General features: G+C 35.8%; 1 protein-coding gene across 3 annotated transcripts in view; it reads right to left on the reverse strand.

Annotated features, from left to right (window-relative positions):
* Positions 1–20,903, reverse strand: part of taf3 (TAF3 RNA polymerase II, TATA box binding protein (TBP)-associated facto) — a 77,571-nt gene that overhangs the window by 10,842 nt on the left and 45,826 nt on the right. For all 3 annotated transcript variants that reach the window (XM_088923121.1, XM_088923123.1, XM_088923122.1), the window contains 2 exons: positions 10,188–12,025; positions 3,820–3,902 (listed from right to left, as the gene is read on the reverse strand). In XM_088923121.1, the coding sequence (XP_088779247.1) occupies positions 3,820–3,902; positions 10,188–12,025 (1,921 nt within the window). The remainder of the gene's footprint in view (positions 1–3,819; positions 3,903–10,187; positions 12,026–20,903) is intronic.

Raw genomic sequence — 20,903 nt, forward strand, 5'->3', positions numbered from 1 at the left:
ACAGAGAGTTGTAGAATAATGCTTGACTGTAAAAACATTCTATAATGTTGGTATTATGCACATATCCTACATTAAACCAAGTTTTTTTTAAAAATGCTGCTGAAATATGCTAATTATTACAAATGGAAATCTGAAAAGAAAACTCACATTATCATGCACAAATTGTTTAAATGTGAGAATTCACAACTGTACATAGTTTCCTAATTAAAATTAATGTATGTTACGTCAATAATGTAAAGTTACAGGTGTAGGGGAAAAAATCAAGACTAACCCATAATAATCTAAAAAAGCCTGAACAAAATAAACTGTGCATTCTGTCAGATTCTGGATTTTGCAACTACAAATACATTGAAAACTATGAACCTTAAATCAATTTGCACTGCCAATAAAATCCACCGCATACAAGGATTTAGTGTAATAAAGGCAATGTTGCTGTGGACATGTGTCAATACTAAAAGTGGCATGTAAAGAAAATGACAGCAGTAATATTGTAATTGTTCTATAAAAAGCAATTTCAAAAATCTATATATAGCAGAGCATGAACTTCAATTTGTGATTTTTTTTAACATTAAATTGTATTTTCATAAACAGTGAGGAATACCTCACTACAGTTCCTGTCTTTTGCAGTATGAAAGGTCTAATTTAAACAGATTCAAGTAGGATCACTCTTTTCTTTTCTTTCTGGAGACGGGCTAATGCAATTTCTGTACTGAGGTATCAGCCTGTGCTCCCTTTCCACTCAATGGCAAGCTTTTCCTCTTGAGTTCCTCATTGAATGGACAGTCTCCAATGGAGTAACTGACACCGCCCACAGCTGGGCTTCATAATAGCCCCTTGCTGCTTAAGTTACAGCACTGGATGATTTTGGTCACAGTGAGTTAAGTGCCACAAACACTGGGCTTATTGATGAAAACGTGCTGTAGGAGGGGCATCCAGCAGGGTTCCATTTACCTGATTCTCTGCCACAGAATAGGCAACTGCACAAAACAGGTCACGGGTTGCTCTGGATGTAATGCATACCCACTGCCTGACAAGCCTCTAAACGGGCCATTCCTCTTGGCCCTGACCACACATACTGAGTAAAGGTTAGAGGCAGGCCTGGTGTGAATATGGCCAAACCAGGAGTTTAATGACCCCATTATTCAGCTATTGTGTGCAAACATTATACTGCCAGCAATCTCAATGGCTTAACTCTGTCGTGGCTAGTGCCAAGAAGTTCAGCTTTCTTTACAGCAGTAAAATTTTTAAGACAAAGCAAGAGTTAGTGAAAGACAAAATCTAAGTCAACTCTTAAGATTTTTATTCGAAATATTAAACGTGTACTATGTAAATGTTAATAATTCCATAATTAAATCATTAATGCTTACAAATATGTTCAAGTCATTAAACTACGTGAAATATTGGTGTTGTACTTAAAGGGAAGCCATTTGTTTTGGTATCATCTTCTTTAAAACATGCTTTCTCCTTGGATACCTTTAAACATGTGGAAATATCATGAAAACCCACAACATAAAATGATTACTATAAAAATTACTATAATTACTATAAAAAGTTCCAGAAAGGGATACATTATCTACAGTGTTTTCAGTACTGTGATGGGAATGTGCTGTAGGAAGCTAAGAGAAGACAAAATAACATTAAGCAGAGATTATTTAAATATTAAAAATAGTGTTATAAAATATACTTCCACTTTTGACTGCTGAATACAGTCAGGTTCTGTTTTAGCAGTTCATTTTCATATTAGCAGTTTTGGTTCCACACTGCAGGAAACTTCAGCTGAAAGTTTATTTTTCATGTAGAGTGAAAGGTGTACTCTTGTATTTTGCATATGCAAAAGATAATGAAAAAAACAAGACTTTTTTTCAAATTAAATGACAATTGTAGATGTATTCATATTACATATCACCTCATATTACATATCACCTGAACAACATTTGTAATAAGGAGAATTATGTTTAGTTCAATAAACACTTACTCCAATTAGTTATAAAGCTTCATGACAACAGAAAATGAAAAATTATACTGTTTGACAAAATAAAGTTAGGATTCATTAAGGAAAAGTACTCACATCCTTAAATAATTTTCTTATTTAAATATTAGGTTTTAGTAGTAGTCTATAGACAACACCTGATTAGCACAGGAGATTACACTGACCTTGTCAGTAGGGTATTTAACTTTGTTAATATAAATGTTTCATTATTGTCTGTAAGAAGGGTCTGATTCCGTGGTAGCAGTAGTGAGCAGGAGAAACTCACATTCGTAATCTTTCACACAGTATACCAACAAGGTGACATTTCCTTCCAAACAAATGTACATGAAGCTTATTTGTAAAGACATAAATACAACCACAATTTAATACATTCATACCCTGAATATGGCAACATCTTGGACCTAAGCCATGTCCGACCGATAGCAAAGATTCTTATCATTTTCATATCCCGTTTGTGGAGTGAAAATGACGAGGCCCTGTACCACATAAGACACTCTGTGTGATGTCATACTGACCAAGAGCAAAGGCTTCTTCGCTCCCAAAGACTCATACAAGGGAAGTGGAATTATTCACTATTACTTTGTAGCAAAGGTGACACAAGTCTCTGGGATTTCCAGACAAAATCTCATTAAAGTAAATGCAATCATTGAGCTACCAGATAAACACTTGGTTCATTTTAATTTGTCTGACAAGATACTTTTCAACAGCCATGTATGTTTTTTTTAACTGGAAATCCTCCATTTTATCAAGTCCTTTGGTACACCTTTTTTACCATTTTAAATTTTAAATATTTTAAATTAGTATATATTTTATTAAAATATTTTAATAAAGTCAAAACATTTAAAATATCTAGATCTTACTGTTTTAAAAAAGGTGCTCACATTAAATACTACCAACTGTATGCTTTAACCACATTAGTGTACTTTGGTAATCTATTGTAAAAAACAAATGTATGTACTCCATAATATTTCAGTGCACAATGTGTTTTGCTTACTGCACAGAGCATTAACTTAATTTTCTGAAGCCCTAACATATTAAAATTGCCACAATAAAATTCTAAACAATTAGCTTTAATTTGAGAACAAACTCAGGCTCAAACAAAAACTCAACTACTTCAAGAGCTCAAGTCAAAATCACCACATGGGTAATAATACTATTTTTATGAGAGTAGAAATGTAAATATGAGCAAAACATGTACTTGTGCATTCGGCAAATATATTTTTTCTTTAAAAAAACATTCCAAAAATTAAAGGTTACATGTGTCATTCATTAGTGCATCATTATATTTTTGTTAACATTTGTTAAAATATTATATATATTAGCATCGGTGAGAATATTTTTGGAGCTGCTAGTTTTCTTATAATTGGCAGCTTGTCACAGTCATAGTAACGTTAAGGTATTTAAAATCTTGCAGTGGTTCATAAAAATTATAACAATCAACAGCCATTATTCTGATATATATTATTTATATTATGTGCATATTATTGAAATGGCTTATACATTCTATATATAAACTATTTCAAATACAATAGTACATCTCACGAAGACTGCAAATATGTTCAGGCTTAGGCAGCATTTGCCTGCTTCCTGTTTCTCTCAGTTGGGTCAGGGTTCAGGTTAACTGATTCCCAGTGCCCAGCATGTACATGAGCCGTCCCCAAGCTGGACAGCCTGCATCTACATTCTGTCCCATTCAGAAGATCCAAAGATCCTCTGTCAATTGTTAGAACAGGTAAAAGTACGCTGGTCGCAAGGACTGGAGGCAACCATACAAATACTCAATGTCAGCAGAATGCAAATGTTTTTATCTAGAGAGAGGCAGTACTTACATTTTGTCCTGACCGGCCCCCACCCTAAGAGTGAGCCTGGGAATAACAGGAGAGGGAGCAGCAACGAGAGGTTCTACCTTTACCTGAAAAAAGACCAGGAAAAAATGAAATGGCAGCAATTTATAATGGTGATAAGACCATTGACTACTGTCAGCAAAAATACAAAGGTTAATGCCTTTTTAAAAGTAGACATTTCTGGAAAGCAAAACCAAAATATTTTTTTTGTAATGTTATGATTAGATGTTTGATTCTGAAGAAAATTTCAAATGATACTTTTTTTTTAGCTAGGGAACTATAACTTACTGTAATTCGAGTTCTTAAAATCAGCTTTTATATCCAGTCTCTTTCATTGATACTGTACCTCCTATTCTTACAGTCTTGGAGCAGCATATGTGGGTATCAATTCACACACTGTTGATTTGGCAGCTATATAAAAATCCAATCGCCCTTTCGCTAAATAATTCAGCAACGCCTCCGATGGCTGCTGATGAACTCGACACACTAAGCACTGGGCAGAGTTTTGGATGACCAAAAGAAAAGCCTCTATCACAGAACCTCAATAATGAACAATAATAACAAGAAACAACATTAAGCATCCCTCTAATGAACATAAACAATATCTTTTTGACGATAATACTTACATATCTAAAGAAGACCAAGCACCCACACCTTTCATTTTGGGTTTTTTTAATTAGTAAAGCCCTTTCATCCTTAAGCAGCAATGGATTTTGCCAGATAGGACTGTATTAGAACACCCTGAGACAGCAACAGCAACCATTCTTTTTTCTGAAATGAATTGTAAAGTACCAAACACAGAACAAATAAAAAAAGGAACACAGACAACAGTACGCTCCCTCTCCCACACCCCACCATCTGTGGTAGCCCTCTCCAAGTTAGCGTCTGATGTAGTCAGACAGTTGCGAGGGAAGCTGATGCAATAAGACTTGAACTGCACCAGGAGCAGCACTCCAAGCCTCCACTCTCCCAAATCTGGCTCTTTATCTTCTTTTTGTTAAACTTCCATAAAGGCTAAACATTAGTTACAAAGGAACATCTAAGGGTTTATTCCATGCTGAAAAGAAAAGAGACAACGTCTCGGCTGGTTACAATATCTTTAAGGTTTATTAAAGATTAGCTGAGAGTTGAGAAAGGGTTAAACATTTGACATTTCGATAGTCTTGACTGTCCATTCTGTTTGTGGAATTACATATATTCTGACTAGATGAAGAAGAATTATTAAGTGTAGTTTGTGAATAGTTACCATTTGTGACATGAAACCTACCTCTGTGTCATTGGTATGGACTGACGGAATTGCGCTGAATGAAAGAATACTTTCGTTCTTGATGGATAGGTCTGACTGAACTCAAAACCCATCTCTTTTAGCACCATTTTAAAGGGTTTCCTTGCTCGTGGCAGCCTCTTAAGTTGACATCATTCTGCAGAGTGCACTATTTCAGAGGAAGATAGCAATATGGAATAGCTCCATGACAAGGGATGAGCAGCACATTTGCTTGAACAGATGTTATTGCACATACAGGCAGCTAAGGTCACTGGTTTTGTGACGCTTAACCCTACCAATGACTTTTGCTGTTCTTAGAATGCAGCCTTGAAAGTGCATTGTCTTCATCATGAGGGAACAAACCTAGCCTAGTGCACTATTGCATAAACATGTTAATATAGCTTCATTTAGAAAACCCTCATGCACTAAATATTGGTACTACAGAACATCTTGGTGTTGTAACTTCAAATCAAAATATAGTCAGAATGTTGCATTTAACTATACAAAATATATCGGGGGATAAATAACAACACCATGAATGAATACCCGATGCTGACAGGACATGCAGCTGAAAGCAAATTATTGTTTTGCTTGAAATTATAATTAGTTTGACTACTCATGTAATAAACACACCATAAGATAATGGGATGCCTAAGAAATTTTACCATTCAAGAAACTAATACTTAAAATATTGACATTTAAAACTACAGATCAGGGTTTATCAATGGAGCCACAGAGTCAAATAATACGGTCATTTTTCAGAATAAGAAATCGGCAGAGAATAATGACTTCTCACTGAAAAGAAGCGTGCCGTCTACAGTGACAGGACATTCTTGGAATGAAGATGACAATGAAATGTTTTTTTCTGCACTTGAACTCTGAAAGGAATGTTCCAATAGGTACATTCCAAAATGAAAATAAAACCCTGTACCTGCTAGATAAGGACCTGACTGGGTGGCTTAGGTCATAGCAACAACATGAAAAGACACCACTATCTGCTTATGCTAATTAGCTATCTATTAGAAAGAATGTGCTGCTAGTATTATACTACAACCTTAAGTTATACTGTATCTTACATAATTTGCATTCAGAAAGAATTTTCAAGAAAATGAAAGGCCAAAGTACAAAGCAATAAGATTATATTTTGTAATAATCAAGCACTGTGTTGAATACATTTTCACTGCATTATGTTTCATTTGGTCTCAAATGCAATTAGTTTAATATTCCTTATACTATAAGCAAATAATGTCTTTAAATATTCATCTTCAGCGCATTTATTTTGTAGTTTACAACACATTTGTGTACTTCAAAGGCAACTTCAATGAGTTGTATATAAACACGTATATGTATATAAATCTATCCAAAAAAATACAAATTGTACACAAGCATGTCAACCCTTCTTTGACAACTGATGAAAACTGCATTTCACCTTCTTAAATGCAATAAAAACAGTTTTGTATAGGAAGATACAAACAATTGTATAAGAAGATGAATAAGTACTTGACATGAAAAATCTTTTGCTGTAGAATTTGAAATCTATGAGGAAATACAACAGGGCCTCCGCATACTGTAAATAATTCAGAATATAACAATGTTTCTAACTAAATCCACCTTTTATCTTTGTAACTTGAAAAGTGGAATATTGACTAATCAATCCTTCCCGATATGACAAATTGTACACCCTCTCACCGGAAATAAGTGTTCCACCTACTGACAGCTACAACCTTTCAGTATAGATATAAAAGATGCCTCCATGAAAAAATTTACAAAATGTTAAAACATGAAGCAATAATTGTAGGAATCGTCTACACTGTGTATTAAAATAAGTCTTTTAATGATTATTAAATGATTATTCAGTTTACTGTGTAAAAGTACAAATACAAATTAACATTCGTCTTCTCTAATGTAACCTGACTCATGCTAAAAGATTGAACAAAAGAACATCTTAATTCTTAAATGAGGTAAACCAAAATCAATAATCTTGTAAAATCTAGAGTATTATGTAATTTACTGATTTAATTGAATTCTGAATGTTTCAGCTCGGCTGAATTATAAACCCTTTAATGAAAATAAACACCTTATATTCTTTAAAAAATATGCTTATATTTTTCAGCATTTTTTCTTTCAGTCTTGACTTCTTAAAGTCCTGTGGGTATATATATGAATGGAATGAGGAATAAAATACAAACACAAACCACTGCACATGGTTGCAATCTAAATTATGATTTTACAAAGATAAATTTAAAAAAAACTTTTCTTGAACTACTTTATACAAGGTATTACGACCAGAATAGGGTCCAGTAGGAGAGTATTTAGATTCCAAAGCTTACTGAACCAACGAAGAGGTGAAATCCAGAGATATAAGATTCCTTTGTAGCTGACTAGAAATACATTGTCAGTGGATTTGTCCAGTTTTATGTAAAAGCAATACTCTTTTCACCTGAACTAATACAAGTAGTCATATAAGCCCCTTATTGCAGTGTGCTGCATTTTTCTGCTAATCTCTCAGGATTTAGCTGCTTTGCCACATACCTCAGGGCACTTACTGATAAAGCCTTAACTCTCTATTTTTTCCAGGACACCAGCGAAGCAGCCTTGCAAAAAATTAAAGTGATCAAGAGATTTAAAGAAAAAAATCACTCAGAATCCTATCTTGCAGCAAAAGAAGGATTTCTTAACTTACCTATGTAAATCAATTCTAAACAATCGCACGTACAGTACATACATTACAGAAGCATTTTCTTGTCTCCAGTTCAAAAGATTGGGTGAAGACAGGAGCAAGATAAAAAAAATATTTGAAAGTGAATGAACATATAAATAGACATGAAAATTTATTGCAGATAAAATGGATTAGAAAAGGTCTCTTTCATACTTGTGTTTTACCAAAAAAATGACAAGCTTCAACATTTCAGTTTAAATAAATGTATCGCACCAAAACAGCAGAAAGAGAAGTGAATTTTAAGAAAATGATTAAATAAACTGTACGATCAACCAGACCATGAGTAGTGAAGATATGAATGGAGAATGTTATTCTCACATTAAAAACAAAACATTCAGCACAGATGCAAGCACTATATACTATTATAGTAGTACAGTAGCAGCACGGTACTCAAACATGCGTGTATGAGATAGTAAAAATGATACTGTTTTTCTTATTTTTCAGATAACTGCTTTCCAAAAGAAGCTGCTGGCTTCAATACTACTCTGAACTTCCTCACGTACAGCATTAAGAAATCCACTTATCAAACTCTGATAATGAAAAGGAATTAACAGTACAGCAGAACAACAGCAAGCCTGAAGGGAACAGTGAAGTAGATGGATTATACTAACCTGAACAGATACATACCCAGACTTTGTGCATTAATATCATGAGTATGTGCAACAGAAATCACTGAAGGTATAAATTAATGTTTTTTAACGTAAAAAACACATAAAGTCATGTGAAAAAGAAAGTACACTCTCTTTCAGTTCTATGGATTTATATATCTGGACATAACAAAAAGTCATCTGGTCCTTACCAGGTCCTAAAATTAGGTAAATCTAATCTCAGGTGATAAACAACACAGAACAGATTCCACTATGTCATTTTTTATTTAACAAAAAATAAGCTAACATGCAGAAGCCATGTGTGAAAAACTAAGTCCACCCTATGATTCAGTCGCTTGCAGAAGTAGAAGTAATCGTTTTCTGTATGAGTTGATCGGTCTCTCACATCGTTTTGGAGGAATTTTGGCAAACTGTTCTTTACAACATTGCTTCAGTTCACTGATGTTTGAGGGCACCTGTTTATGCACAGCTCTCTACAGGTCTCACAGACAGCATCTCAATGAGGTTGAGGTCTGGACTTTGACTTGGCCATTCCAACACCTTGATTCTTTTCTTTTTCAGCCATTCAGTTGCAGATTTGCTGGTGTGCTTGGGATCGTTGTCCTGTCTCATGACCCAATTTCGGCCAAGCTTTAGCTGTCGGACAGATGCCCTTACATTTGTCTCTAGAATACTTTGGTAATGTCTAAAAAGGAGTTCATGGTCGACTCCATGACTGCAAGGTGCACAAGTCCTGCGGCTGCAAAACAAGCCCCAATCATCACCCCTCCACTACCGTGCTTGACGGTTGGTATGAGGTGTTTGTGGTGAGTTTGTGCTGTTTTTGGTTTTCGCCACAACATGGCGTTGTGCATAATGACCAAACATCTCCACTTGGGTCTCGTCTGTCCAAAGGACACTGTTCCAGAAATCTTGTGGTTTGTTCAGATGCGACTTTGCCAACCTAAGCAGTGCTGCCATGTTCTCTTTGGAGAGAAGGGACTTTCTCCTGGCTACCCTTCCATGAAAGCCATACTTGCTTAGTCTTTTTCTGATCGTACCGTCATGAACTTTAACATTTAACATGTTAACTGGGTCTGTAGATCTCTAGATGTAGCTCTTGGTTTCTTTACAATTTCTCTGAGCATTGTACAGTCTGACCTTGGGGTGAATTTGCTGGGATGCTCACACCTGGGAAGATTGACAACTGTCTTGAATGTTCTCCATTTGTAAATAATCCTTCTCACTGTAGAATGATGGATTTCAAATTGTTTGGAAATGGCCTTATAACCCTTCCCAGATTGATGAGCAGCAACAATTGCTTTTCTGAGTTCATTGCTGATGTCTTTTTTCCTTTGCATGATGTTAACACACACCTGAATACTCCAGATCATCAAACTGATCATTACCTTCTTAATTCCTATGGAAGCAGTAAGGGTGTACTTAAATTTTCCCACATGGTTTCTGCATTTTGGCTTACTTTTTGTTGAATAAATAAAGACATAGTGAAATCTGTTATGTGTTGTCTGTTATCTGAGGCTAGATTTGTCTAAATACAAAAGTTGGTGAGGACCAGACGGTTGTTATTTATGCCCTGATATGTAAAACCATTGACTGAAAGAGGGTGCACTTTCTTTTTCACATGACTGTACCTTATGTTTAGTATACCACACACATAAATATGGCCTAATTTTGTCTTTATGTTTAGCACAAAAACACCAATACAATGTATTTGTAGTGCATTATTACCACTTTTTAAAAATATCATAAAAATAAAACTCACTTTTTCATGCTTGTGCTTTTCCTTCTCCTTCTCTTTCTCCTTGTCTTTCTTCTCCTTCTCCTTCTTTTTCTCCTCTTTGTCCTTCACCTTCTCTTTCTCCTTCTCTTTTTCTTTATCTTTGTCCTTCTTTTTCTTTTTCTCCTTTTTGTCCTTCTTCTTCTCCTTCTCCTTGGTAGGCTTCTCCTTCTCTTCGAAGAGTTTGTCTGAGAGGATGGGCGGCAGGGAAGGCAACATGGGAGGAATCCTCATGCCAGTGGGGGGGGCAAACAGTGTCAAAGGGGTCTCCTTGAGTGGTACAATAACAGGCGTAGAGAGGGTCTTCTGTTTTTCCTCCTTTGCTTTGTCTTTGCCCTTGTCTTTTTTCTCTTTATCCTTTTTAGTCCTCTCTTTGTCTTTCTTCTTATCTTTGTGCTTGTCCTTCTCCTTCTTTGAGCTGCCATCTTTGGACTTCACCTTGATGTCTAGCTCTTCATACTCCTTGGCCTTGAACTGTTCTCGGTCCTCTTCCTTGGTGAAGTCCTTCCACTGCAGCTTGGCCTCCTTGATGGATTCTTTCTCCTTTTCTTTGTCCTTGTTCTTCTCTCGGTTTTTCTCCTTGCTCTTGTCTTTGTCTCTCTCCTTCTCCTTTTCTTTCTGCTTATCCTTTTCCTTCTTCTTCATCTTAGTCTTCAGTTCTTTCTTTAGCTTTTTCTTAACATCTACAGAAGCTGCTAGCTTATTTTTCTCCTCATAGACCTTGAGAAGAGGTTCTGGAGTTGGTGGTGAAGCAGATGGGGATGACATGTATGGAGGATTAGGGGGTGCACTAGAGGGAGTAGCCAGATTTACTTTTCTTAGAACCTCATTAATTGAATCATCCATTGTCCATGAATTATCTGAGCCGGAGGTTCCGACAGGAGGAGGAACTGGTGTTGAAGTATCCCTGCCAAAGCTATTTGCACTTGGCGGCAACTTGGGAGTTGCTGGTTCTGAAATTGTAAGTCTCCTTGGACTTTGAAAGATCTCGCCTTCTGATTCTGATCCAGAAGAAAACGCAAATGGGTCAGGCTCCGCACATGCTCGAGCAATGACTGCATCAATGGAGTCGTCAATAGTATTATCAGGAACAGAGAGTTTCTTAAACTGTGCATCAGGTATTTGTTTTTCTGACTCAAGTATCCCTTGCCCTTGCTTTGAGAGAATATTTTCTTTCCCCATTTTTTCACTCAGAGCTGCTAAAGGTGCTCTGACTGGGGTTTCTGGCTTGATAGTGGGATGAGAAACATTTGGTTGAACCTTGGGACTCTTAGGGCTTTTGGGACTTTTGGTTCGCCCTGGCGATTTCTTTTCTTTAGGTACAGCTTTGGGTGATCGTATTGGACTTCCAGAAACAGGAGCTATGCTTGTTCCTTTAGGAGACTTAGTTTTTTGCCCTGGAGAAGTTATTTTAGGTTTTCTGATAGGGACAGCTGGTTTAGTGTCAGAGATTTTAGGTGTAGGCAACTGCATTTTAGAAGATGGTGCTAAGACTGGCAGCTCAGGTGACAGTGGCAGAGAGCCTGAACTATCATGTGCATTGGCTAAAGATGGCATGGGGGGAACCTTTTGTGGGTTTATGGAAGTAAGGGGCTCCCGTGGTTCTAGTCCCACTTCTGGGCTTTCTGATTTGAGTCCTGGAAGTCTTGGTCTCTTCATAACTGGCATGTCCATTGAATCTGGGCTGTCCAAGGGTCTTTTACCCAAAAAGTTTTCATCGTTGACAGTCTCTTCCTCTTCAAGGTCTCCTTCCTCTTCAAGAGGAACCTGCATGGCTTCTGCTGAGGTGCCCCCATCTGTGAGAACCTGCTCCTCTTCCTCTTCTGCAATAAACGAATACAGAAGTCATGGAGAGGGAAAATGAACACTGCACACAAAAAATATGGATCATAATCTAAAAGGACAGTTAAATCTGTGTTTTCTGAAATTCAAGTGGTCAAACACTAATGATATACATTAAGACCATCTTTTTTCAAACTCCACTTACTGCAATACAGGGTGAGCTGACAATGGGCACAAGGCTAGATATAGCCTTCACTGGATGCCAGACCACAACAAGGCACATACACATGTACTCAAACATGGAACAGTGGGAGAAAATTTGGATCAAAATTTCCCATGCAGCTGTGGGAAAACGTTGAAAACACCATAGAGAAGATGCCCCAGGCTGGACTCAAACCCAGGACCCAAAAGCTGTGAGGCAGCAACATTAACCACCACACCACTGTATTAAGGCTATTTGTCTAGCCTTGTCTATTACCTTAATTAATTTAATGAAAGAAGACTCATTAAATATGCTTACACATATATTGTCACAGTGTTTTTCCACTTCAATGACACATTTCTTTGATAAGCAATCAACAGTTCATGGTATCACCTACACTATATCAGAAGTGGTTCATAAAGTAAAAGATAACATTAATTAAAATATTATATATAAATATTATACTTAATGCATTTAAAAGTACAAATAGTATGCATTCAACATGCACAAAAGTGGAGTTAAGTATGTTTGTTTTTTGTAGGACCAGATCTTTATGCCTCAGGCCCCCCAATAAATGCTAATTATACTACAGTTTGCTACATTAATGTACTATCAGGCAAAGAGATCTGCACTTGCTGCAGGAAATAGCACTGTTGAACTTCAGTGCTGCCTTGTCTTTTATATAGCCAAGAACTTGCACTGAAGCTGCTACAGTCACACAAGATATTTATCAGAGGCTGCACCCTTCAAACTATTAAGAATTGGAATTACTGGAATTCAATGTAGAAGTCACAATTCAATAATCTATGGGCTACATGTTTAGAGAACTAAAGAGGAAAATGTTTATATTCTGATCCTAAAAAGGAAACTATAGAACAGATTTCTATTTTTAATTTAAACAGAATATCTACTATTCAAAGCTCAAACGAAAAGCACAATTCAAGTGAGCATGGAAGAATCAATGATAAAGTCATTGTTGGAAAAGAGTACGAGGATACCCTTAGGGTACTCTGACATGTGTAGCTGTTATCTTTATGAAAGATCAAAAGTTTTTATGAGATAAGAAACAAGAACAAAACGGAGAACATGATACATATGTTAGTGTTAACAAAGTTAATCAGTGATGGCATCAGATTCTTAAAGTCTCAGCTTCTTGATTGAGCTCCCATTGTATTTTTAAACAATTAAGAATGATTCTAAAATGTGTTTCAACATGATATAGCTCTGCAATTGAGACAAAACATAAAGGCTATACCATAATCTCTAAGAAAGACAATTCCACCTACCCTTCTCCACAATGAAAACATTAAAAATGCTTTTTAAGCAAGAGGACCTGGAATGACATCTACTATTATAAATAGTCTAATCTATATGTTAATACTGTTGTATTCTATAACCATAGCAGGGAAAAGATAACATTATGACTTTAGGGTTTCTGTGGCTACATTCTATGGTAATTGTTATCAAAGGTTATTTGGTTGACACCACCAGAGCTTTGTGATTGGCTCTCTTGTGTTATTTATGATATGAATTATGATAACAATGATGTCTCTTCTTCTTTCCCTTCTACAAGATACAATAAATTGCTATCGTTAATCATTGGTCTTTGTTCAGCTATGATTACTGCAGTATAATAAGAATTTTATTTAAGAATATGGATTTGTCTCCTTCTTCCAGCAAATGAGACTGCCAATATTTTATGTCCTGACATTTAATTTGTAAAGCAACACAAGCAGAATTTGCATTTTATCGCTCCTTTTTTTTTGGATCCAAATAGTGTAGGTGACATCTAGTGTATCAGACTGCAACACAGTTCAGAAAAAAAGGATAAGGCAGTAAAACTTGTCACTTCATGGGTAGAGATATCTATAGTATATGCAATTATTTTCTATAGCTTGTTTTCAAGTACTTCATGCTCTAAAACAAATAAAACACTAGCTTTCATTTGCTCTACGCTTGTTTTCCTAATCATGAATCGCCTTACTTTACACAAGAGAACTACTGTGATTTAGACTGACTGTAGTAATAACTGACTGTGTCATTCAGAAATACATAAGCCAGAACAGGATTAAAGAAAATTGAACATAAAAGAAAACAAGCATATACACACATTAAGTAATTATAATGAAAAGATAATAACAGTGCTTTTAAGCACAGTCTCGTCAGTTGTTTAAATAGTGTTGTATTCATGTAAAACTTTATATATAAAATATATATATTTATATAGCCCCATTGAGACAAACCCAGAGCACATATACACAACCACTACTACCACAGATTACACAAAAGAATCTATGAATGAACTAAACCAAGCTCCCTGAAAGAAAGTGCTGCTGCCTTCATTAAAATCATTATATCTGTATTATTAAATCAATTGTTTTTTTTCCCACTTACTACATAATAAAAAGCCTTGGAATAGACACTTTAAAATTAAAGACAGCAGCATGCACTAAGAATCTCTAATCAATAAAAACTAAAACCATTACTTAAGTATAGGACAGATAAAAGACTTATTTTCTAATTCCACTAGCCATGGAAAATGGTATAATTAGGAATGTATAGGCATGTAGAAAAGACTTTAATCAGGCAATATGTACTACAAATTAAGATTTAGTGCTTGTAATGAATAAAATTAGTGCATTTGTTAATTAACAAAGGATCTGAGGTACAGATATTCCTAGTCAAGACACATAATTCAGTCACATATTTATTGTTATACACAATGGTCACAATACAACAGATATATTTTGACACATGAGCCATGATATAGTCACAATATTCATGAAAGATTAGAATTTCAGATTCATAACTACAGATTCAGACCAATATCCTTTATATTTAATACTACACATTAAATCACTTAGCACTTCTCTCTGGAATGTAGCTCATCTAGAGTTCCTGCAATCAGATATAATCATCCGAAGCAGATCACCACATTTCCGAGTAAGAAAAAACTTAAATGGCAAACGATCTATGTATTTGTTTAGAAAAAGACTAATTTCAAAACATTTTCCCATTCCACACGTTCATTTTCATTGCTTTACAGAGGGACTACCTTTTGTTTATTAAGCTACCACTGGCTTTTCCTCCTGTCCACTAGGTGGTACCAGGAGAATTTAAAGGAGATGCTAAAAGAAACGAGAAATAACTATTCAATGATACTAATCACAGGCCAGTCAAAGGGGTGCCACCTGGTCGATTTTCTGCGCACTTTCCAAGCAAACAGTTTACTGATGTATTGCTTACTGCTTGTGGGAGGCAAGTAAATATTTATAAAACATTAAATGGGAATGTGCAGTATCTCTCTCTTGAATTGATGGGCACAATTCAGGAACCAATCATTGTTACAGTATATATCCACAAGCTAAATGGCTTAAAAGATCCTGTTTCCTTTGAAAATATGTTTTTATATAATGACCCAGATATAAGAATACCCACATGAAATAGGCCCAAAAAACACCCTACAACAGAAGGATTTATGAAGTGGATAACAATTTAAAAAAATCTAAAAACTTAGACTGTATTTGAAACAGCATTGCACAGAGCAAAATTAAAATTTGTCATAAATAATAATTTCCAGAAAACAAAAGGATCACGTTTATTCACATCTCTTAAGTATTCCGTTAAGTTCCACCAAAAGATATCTACATAATGTTTTCCTCTAAGGAAATGCAATGGGAAGCAGCAGAATGGTACAGAGGCCTCTGAAGGGTTTCTGCTACCCTGAGGTGTTAAAGGAAGGAACACAGAAGGCATTCAGTAGTAGAAGAATTATCATAGTTAATTTTTGGAAAGCTTTTAAACAACTACAGGCAAATAGCAATTGACCTCCACAAACTGGGGGACAGCTATAACAGAATCTACACAAAAATTAAACTACCACATGCCATTATTAAGAAATGTTAGTCTACTGAAATAGTGGCAACCCTTCCAGGAAGAGGACACAAGTGTGCCTTTAGATGAACTAAGCGTGGTGATGCAAGTGGTTTTAGTGGCAACTGTTAATTCAAAGGCGATAGCTGGAGATCTCCAACACAAACTGACGTCCTTAGGATACTAAGCCTTTAAAATAAACTACCACTCAACATTGCCTGCTGCATGAATGTGGCATTCACGGCTGAGTTGCAAAGCAGACTCTTCTTCTCTTCAAAAGACTCGCATGTGGCTGCTCACTAAGAAACCAGGCTGAGCTCTATGATCCAGATCATACATGTACTAGTTTGCACCTACGACAATTAGCTACAAGCTAGAATGGCAGAACGGCCTCGTCCCGTTAAGAACCATTCTTATGTTCTTATGAGACTGCATTATAACTAATGTGAGAATATGGTGGCCTGTAGCATGGCCCTATGAAAGTTATTTTTACATTTCTGGCTCATACAGATTGTAAGACACTTTGATGTATAGTGCTACACCTCCACCACTTCCATCTTTCCTCTCTCTCCGGGACACTGAGTGGCTATAAATGTCGAATTCTTGACCAACTCTTTTAGCCCTGTTTTAAATCATAATCGCATGCTGAAGCAGCAGCTTTCATCTCTAGGATTACTTTTTTAATAATCATGGAATTTAGGTATAATTATTTAATCACCATTAATCAATGGTCTTCTGACATTATGTCTTTCGTTTGGCTTCTCTTTTTGACTCTATTCAATTTGTACCTTTGCACAGATGCTTTGTTGCAGCAGTATTATGGGCAGTATTTCATTTTGCACTAATACAATGACTCAAACTACTGTATATGACCAATGCTTATGAGCTCACCTGGAAGATGAAAATTAGAAGATTTTAGACTGGCCAAGTCAATCCCCTGTTAAAAATCTAATAGAACAGTAATGGCTGCAGCAAAGGATTGGCAGAAATCTTAAATGACTACCAAGTTTGGCGAGGCAGTTATTGCCTTGGAGAGATATACTTTGAAATACCACCTTTTACACTCTGAAATGCACTTAAAAGTAAATGTATGCCAATATCACTGGGTTGAATATAAGATTTTTTTTTTAACATTGTGGTCAAATGTATGCAAAAATAAAATGGATATTGCATCTATCATTTATTTTAATCTCATAATCAAAATACAAAATTACCTGACTGTAAATCATATTAGGTTTTAACTTTTCTGTTCAATACTTCAAATGTACACTGTATATGTGTACAGCATGTCATATACAGAGTCAGCATCCAAATATCAAAAATATCAAATACAAAATGAATTACTATTATAAGTCAATTAATTACTTTATATATCACATTTACTGACTTAAGACTCCAATTTGATTATACACTATCTAACCAAACATGGCACTCAGTGATAAAGTGTCACTGTACAATAATTATGTTAATACACAGCAATAAACCAATAAAACCAACAAGTCTTTGCATAGATGACATTTTATATTAAGAATTCAGTGGAACGCATCCAGATGCAATTGCTTACTGTATATAAGACATACACATATATATGCAATTGAAAAGATTTCTAGTATATTTTAGTGTTATGAAGAGTCATACAGTAGCTTGTTGGAAGATTGAACAGACAAATGTAGCTGGTCCTTTGACCATTTTTCATCATGCACTTCATGCTACAGAGTTGCCGCTGAGGAATGCAAATTATGCTCACACTTGTATGAATGAACAGAACGGACAGGAAAAGGTTGCCCACATTATTCGGTATGGAGACATGAAAAACATATTCAAACAGAAAATCTGTGATTGGTCACTTTGTCCTAGCTGCTGCAACAGTTCTCCCATTCTCTTTTGAACTAGCCTTCCCTTTCAAGTGGCTACATCAGGCCCAATGTACTTTCATGACCTTGACAAAAAATTGTGGGGGGAAAAAAGTTTCAGAACCTCAGGCTACAAGTTATTTAAGAATAAGCTTTGAATAATTGTCCCACAATATGAGTTTCTTGATTAATTGCTTCAGATAAGGTCTACTTTTCTCTCAGCTGGCCTCAAGTGGCTCCCTTATTTCCCATAATCACTTCTGTGTACAGCTCAGTCTGCACACGAAGAACTGCAAAGAGAAAACAGAGACGCCAGAGAGGGCCAATTCTATTACCATAGTATTAACCGACAGATAACCCTTTGTATTCTATTAATGATAATGACTGCTATAATTATTTAATGATGGTTCGCCTATTTAAGGATGCACAGTCCCTTTTCTCATAATTAACACAGTTCAAAAACTTCTAAGGTTCTCCATTTATTTAGCTAAGAATTCCCACAACTTTCCAACAGTACGTGTGCAGTCAGGCAAATATTAAGCAGGGCTAAATGAGGATTATATTTCTAATAAATCTACCTGTTTTAAAGGTACACCTCTAGTGCCTCCTGCCTTTAATTAAAGACACTAATATTTCACAGTTGTCACCCATGCTCAAAAAACACAGAGATTTATTTGGAGGATTTATAGATTGATGATAATTGCACCCTATGTTCAAAAGTGTAAAACACTGAAATCAACAAATAAAACTATCTTACAGGACAATATGTCATATTATGCAATGGAATATGATTTCTATACGATGTGTGAATGCAGCGCAGGACTGACGGAGCAGATGTGTACGGGACAAAACTGGAGAAGAAGAGATTATAACATGAACTGCAAACTGGTGGGTTGTGGGTTTAAATCCTGTTGGGATGCCGCCATTGTACCCCTGAGCAAGCTAATTCAGTCAATCTGCTCCAGTACGTGCCCTAGTGTATAAATGGATACCTTCAGAGTCATCCTTGTAAATGAGAATGAATTCTCAATTAGGGATTAAAAAAGACCTGATGTACCTAGTAACCTCTTCAACCAGTTGTTTTTACTTCATCTTTGAAAAATACCTGGCTTGGTCTTCAAAGAGTCCCCCTTGCAGTCATCTAAATGAGATACCCAAATTGGAAATAGCTGACTGCACAGACAATTGTTCCCTAAGAGAAAGCTGTAGTGGTCTAAAAACCATAGTCCAAAAAAGTGCTTCACTAATTCTCATGGCATGAAAGATGCTGTCAAGAGGTGGTACACCACTAGCGAAGAGCAGTTTCCACTTAAAAGGCTGATAAGGGCAGGTGATCCATGTAGTCTAGCTGTGGTAATGATTTTAGTAATTTGGCTTTCATGTCAAAGATAATGTAAGCAGAAGGCTGCCACTCTGAAAACAAAACCTCTAAGTGAAAATCTGTAAAATATGTGCTTGAACATGAGGTGGATGAGCTTTGTTGACAGCACCCTTCAGATTACAAGAAGAAAAGAACGGGTGTGCAAATTACAGTTCTATTGTTACAGTGTGAAAGAAAATCCTGAGACAATAATGAGTACTGGTTTCAGAACAAAAACACATGGAATATCCATGCAAAACAAAACATGCCACATTTTACTGCATGTCTATGCCCATTTAGGTTCTTTTGAATGTAGGAAAGGAAGAGATTTTAATACATAACATTCTTAGGCACAATTCTTTTCAACAGCTCTATGAAACAGCATTGAAAGTAGATTTGGATAAACAGCTGAAGCATGATTTCAGGTAACACGGCCACTACTTCCCAATGATGTGTTTTCTGAGATTACCCTGCATTCTGGTCTTTAAATGCATGTCAAAGGGAAGAAAACCTCTCATCTTAAGAGCTTGATGAATAGTGAAAATCAATCATTTTTCAAGGTTCAGGTAATGTTATACCATTTCCCCCTTATCAAATATTGTAATACTTTCAATGTTAGGTGATCATCTATTGCATTCATATAAAATCTGTATTATCAAGAATCATGCCAAGACCCATATCCATCCCCTACAGGTCCTGGTGACCAATGCCTTCTTTAGTTCAGTACAGACAGTACTGACAAAAAGTCTGAAATAAAAAGAAACTCTGTGAAACTGTGAATCAAAACCTCATTTCCAAGGCTTTCACAAAGGCTGGAGCCATCACATTTAATCAATATATATATTAAAGGCCTATATATAATTAATCAAAGGTTGTCAGAATTTCTAAACTCTTCAAGACTCGACAGACATCTGCTGTAAGAACTGTGGTATAGCAGCATCAATAAGCTGTATTCTAGCTTTTTGACTCCTCAGTGTAAAAAAACCTATTTTGAACAATGACAAAATCCTGTATTGGACTATGCTAAAGATCCAGGGGTTTTACAATATAATTTGAGATTCTATTATGCTCTTATGTATAGCAGCTGAATGGCCAGCGAGAAAAGCCTAAGTCTGCAAAGGTCATGCTGTAACTGAACTGTATTATGTACAAATCATGTCTTGTTTTAGACATGCAAAAAAGCTTCATAAATATAAAAACTGTAATCTATGCAGCATATACTTAATACAAAAATAATTAGTATTGTCAACTTTTATAGTCCATAGCTGCCATTTCACTCTATTGTCTTTGTTTCCTACACTAAAATTGTGATGCAATAAATGTAATCAACAAGATTTTTTTTTTTTGCAGACGTTTGGGGTTTCTTTCGTTAATGCTGGTGTTGTCTTTCGCACATAAAAAGCATCTTAACCACTTTTTGTTTACATCTCCAGTGTTCCCCAACAGCAAAAATACTAGCCTAACACACGGAGTGCAGAACAGTTACCAAATACTATATGTCATTTACATACACTGAATAATGTTAATGGATGCTAATGAATGCAGATAACATCACCAAATACCTCCCAAGGAGACATGTAACACACAAAGAGTTTTTAGCAAAGTGTGTTAAATTCACCATGCTTCTCAGT

This window comes from Atractosteus spatula, chromosome 8, assembly GCF_055471065.1.
Source record: "Atractosteus spatula isolate fAtrSpa1 chromosome 8, fAtrSpa1.hap1, whole genome shotgun sequence".
Taxonomy (NCBI): Eukaryota; Metazoa; Chordata; class Actinopteri; order Semionotiformes; family Lepisosteidae; genus Atractosteus; species Atractosteus spatula.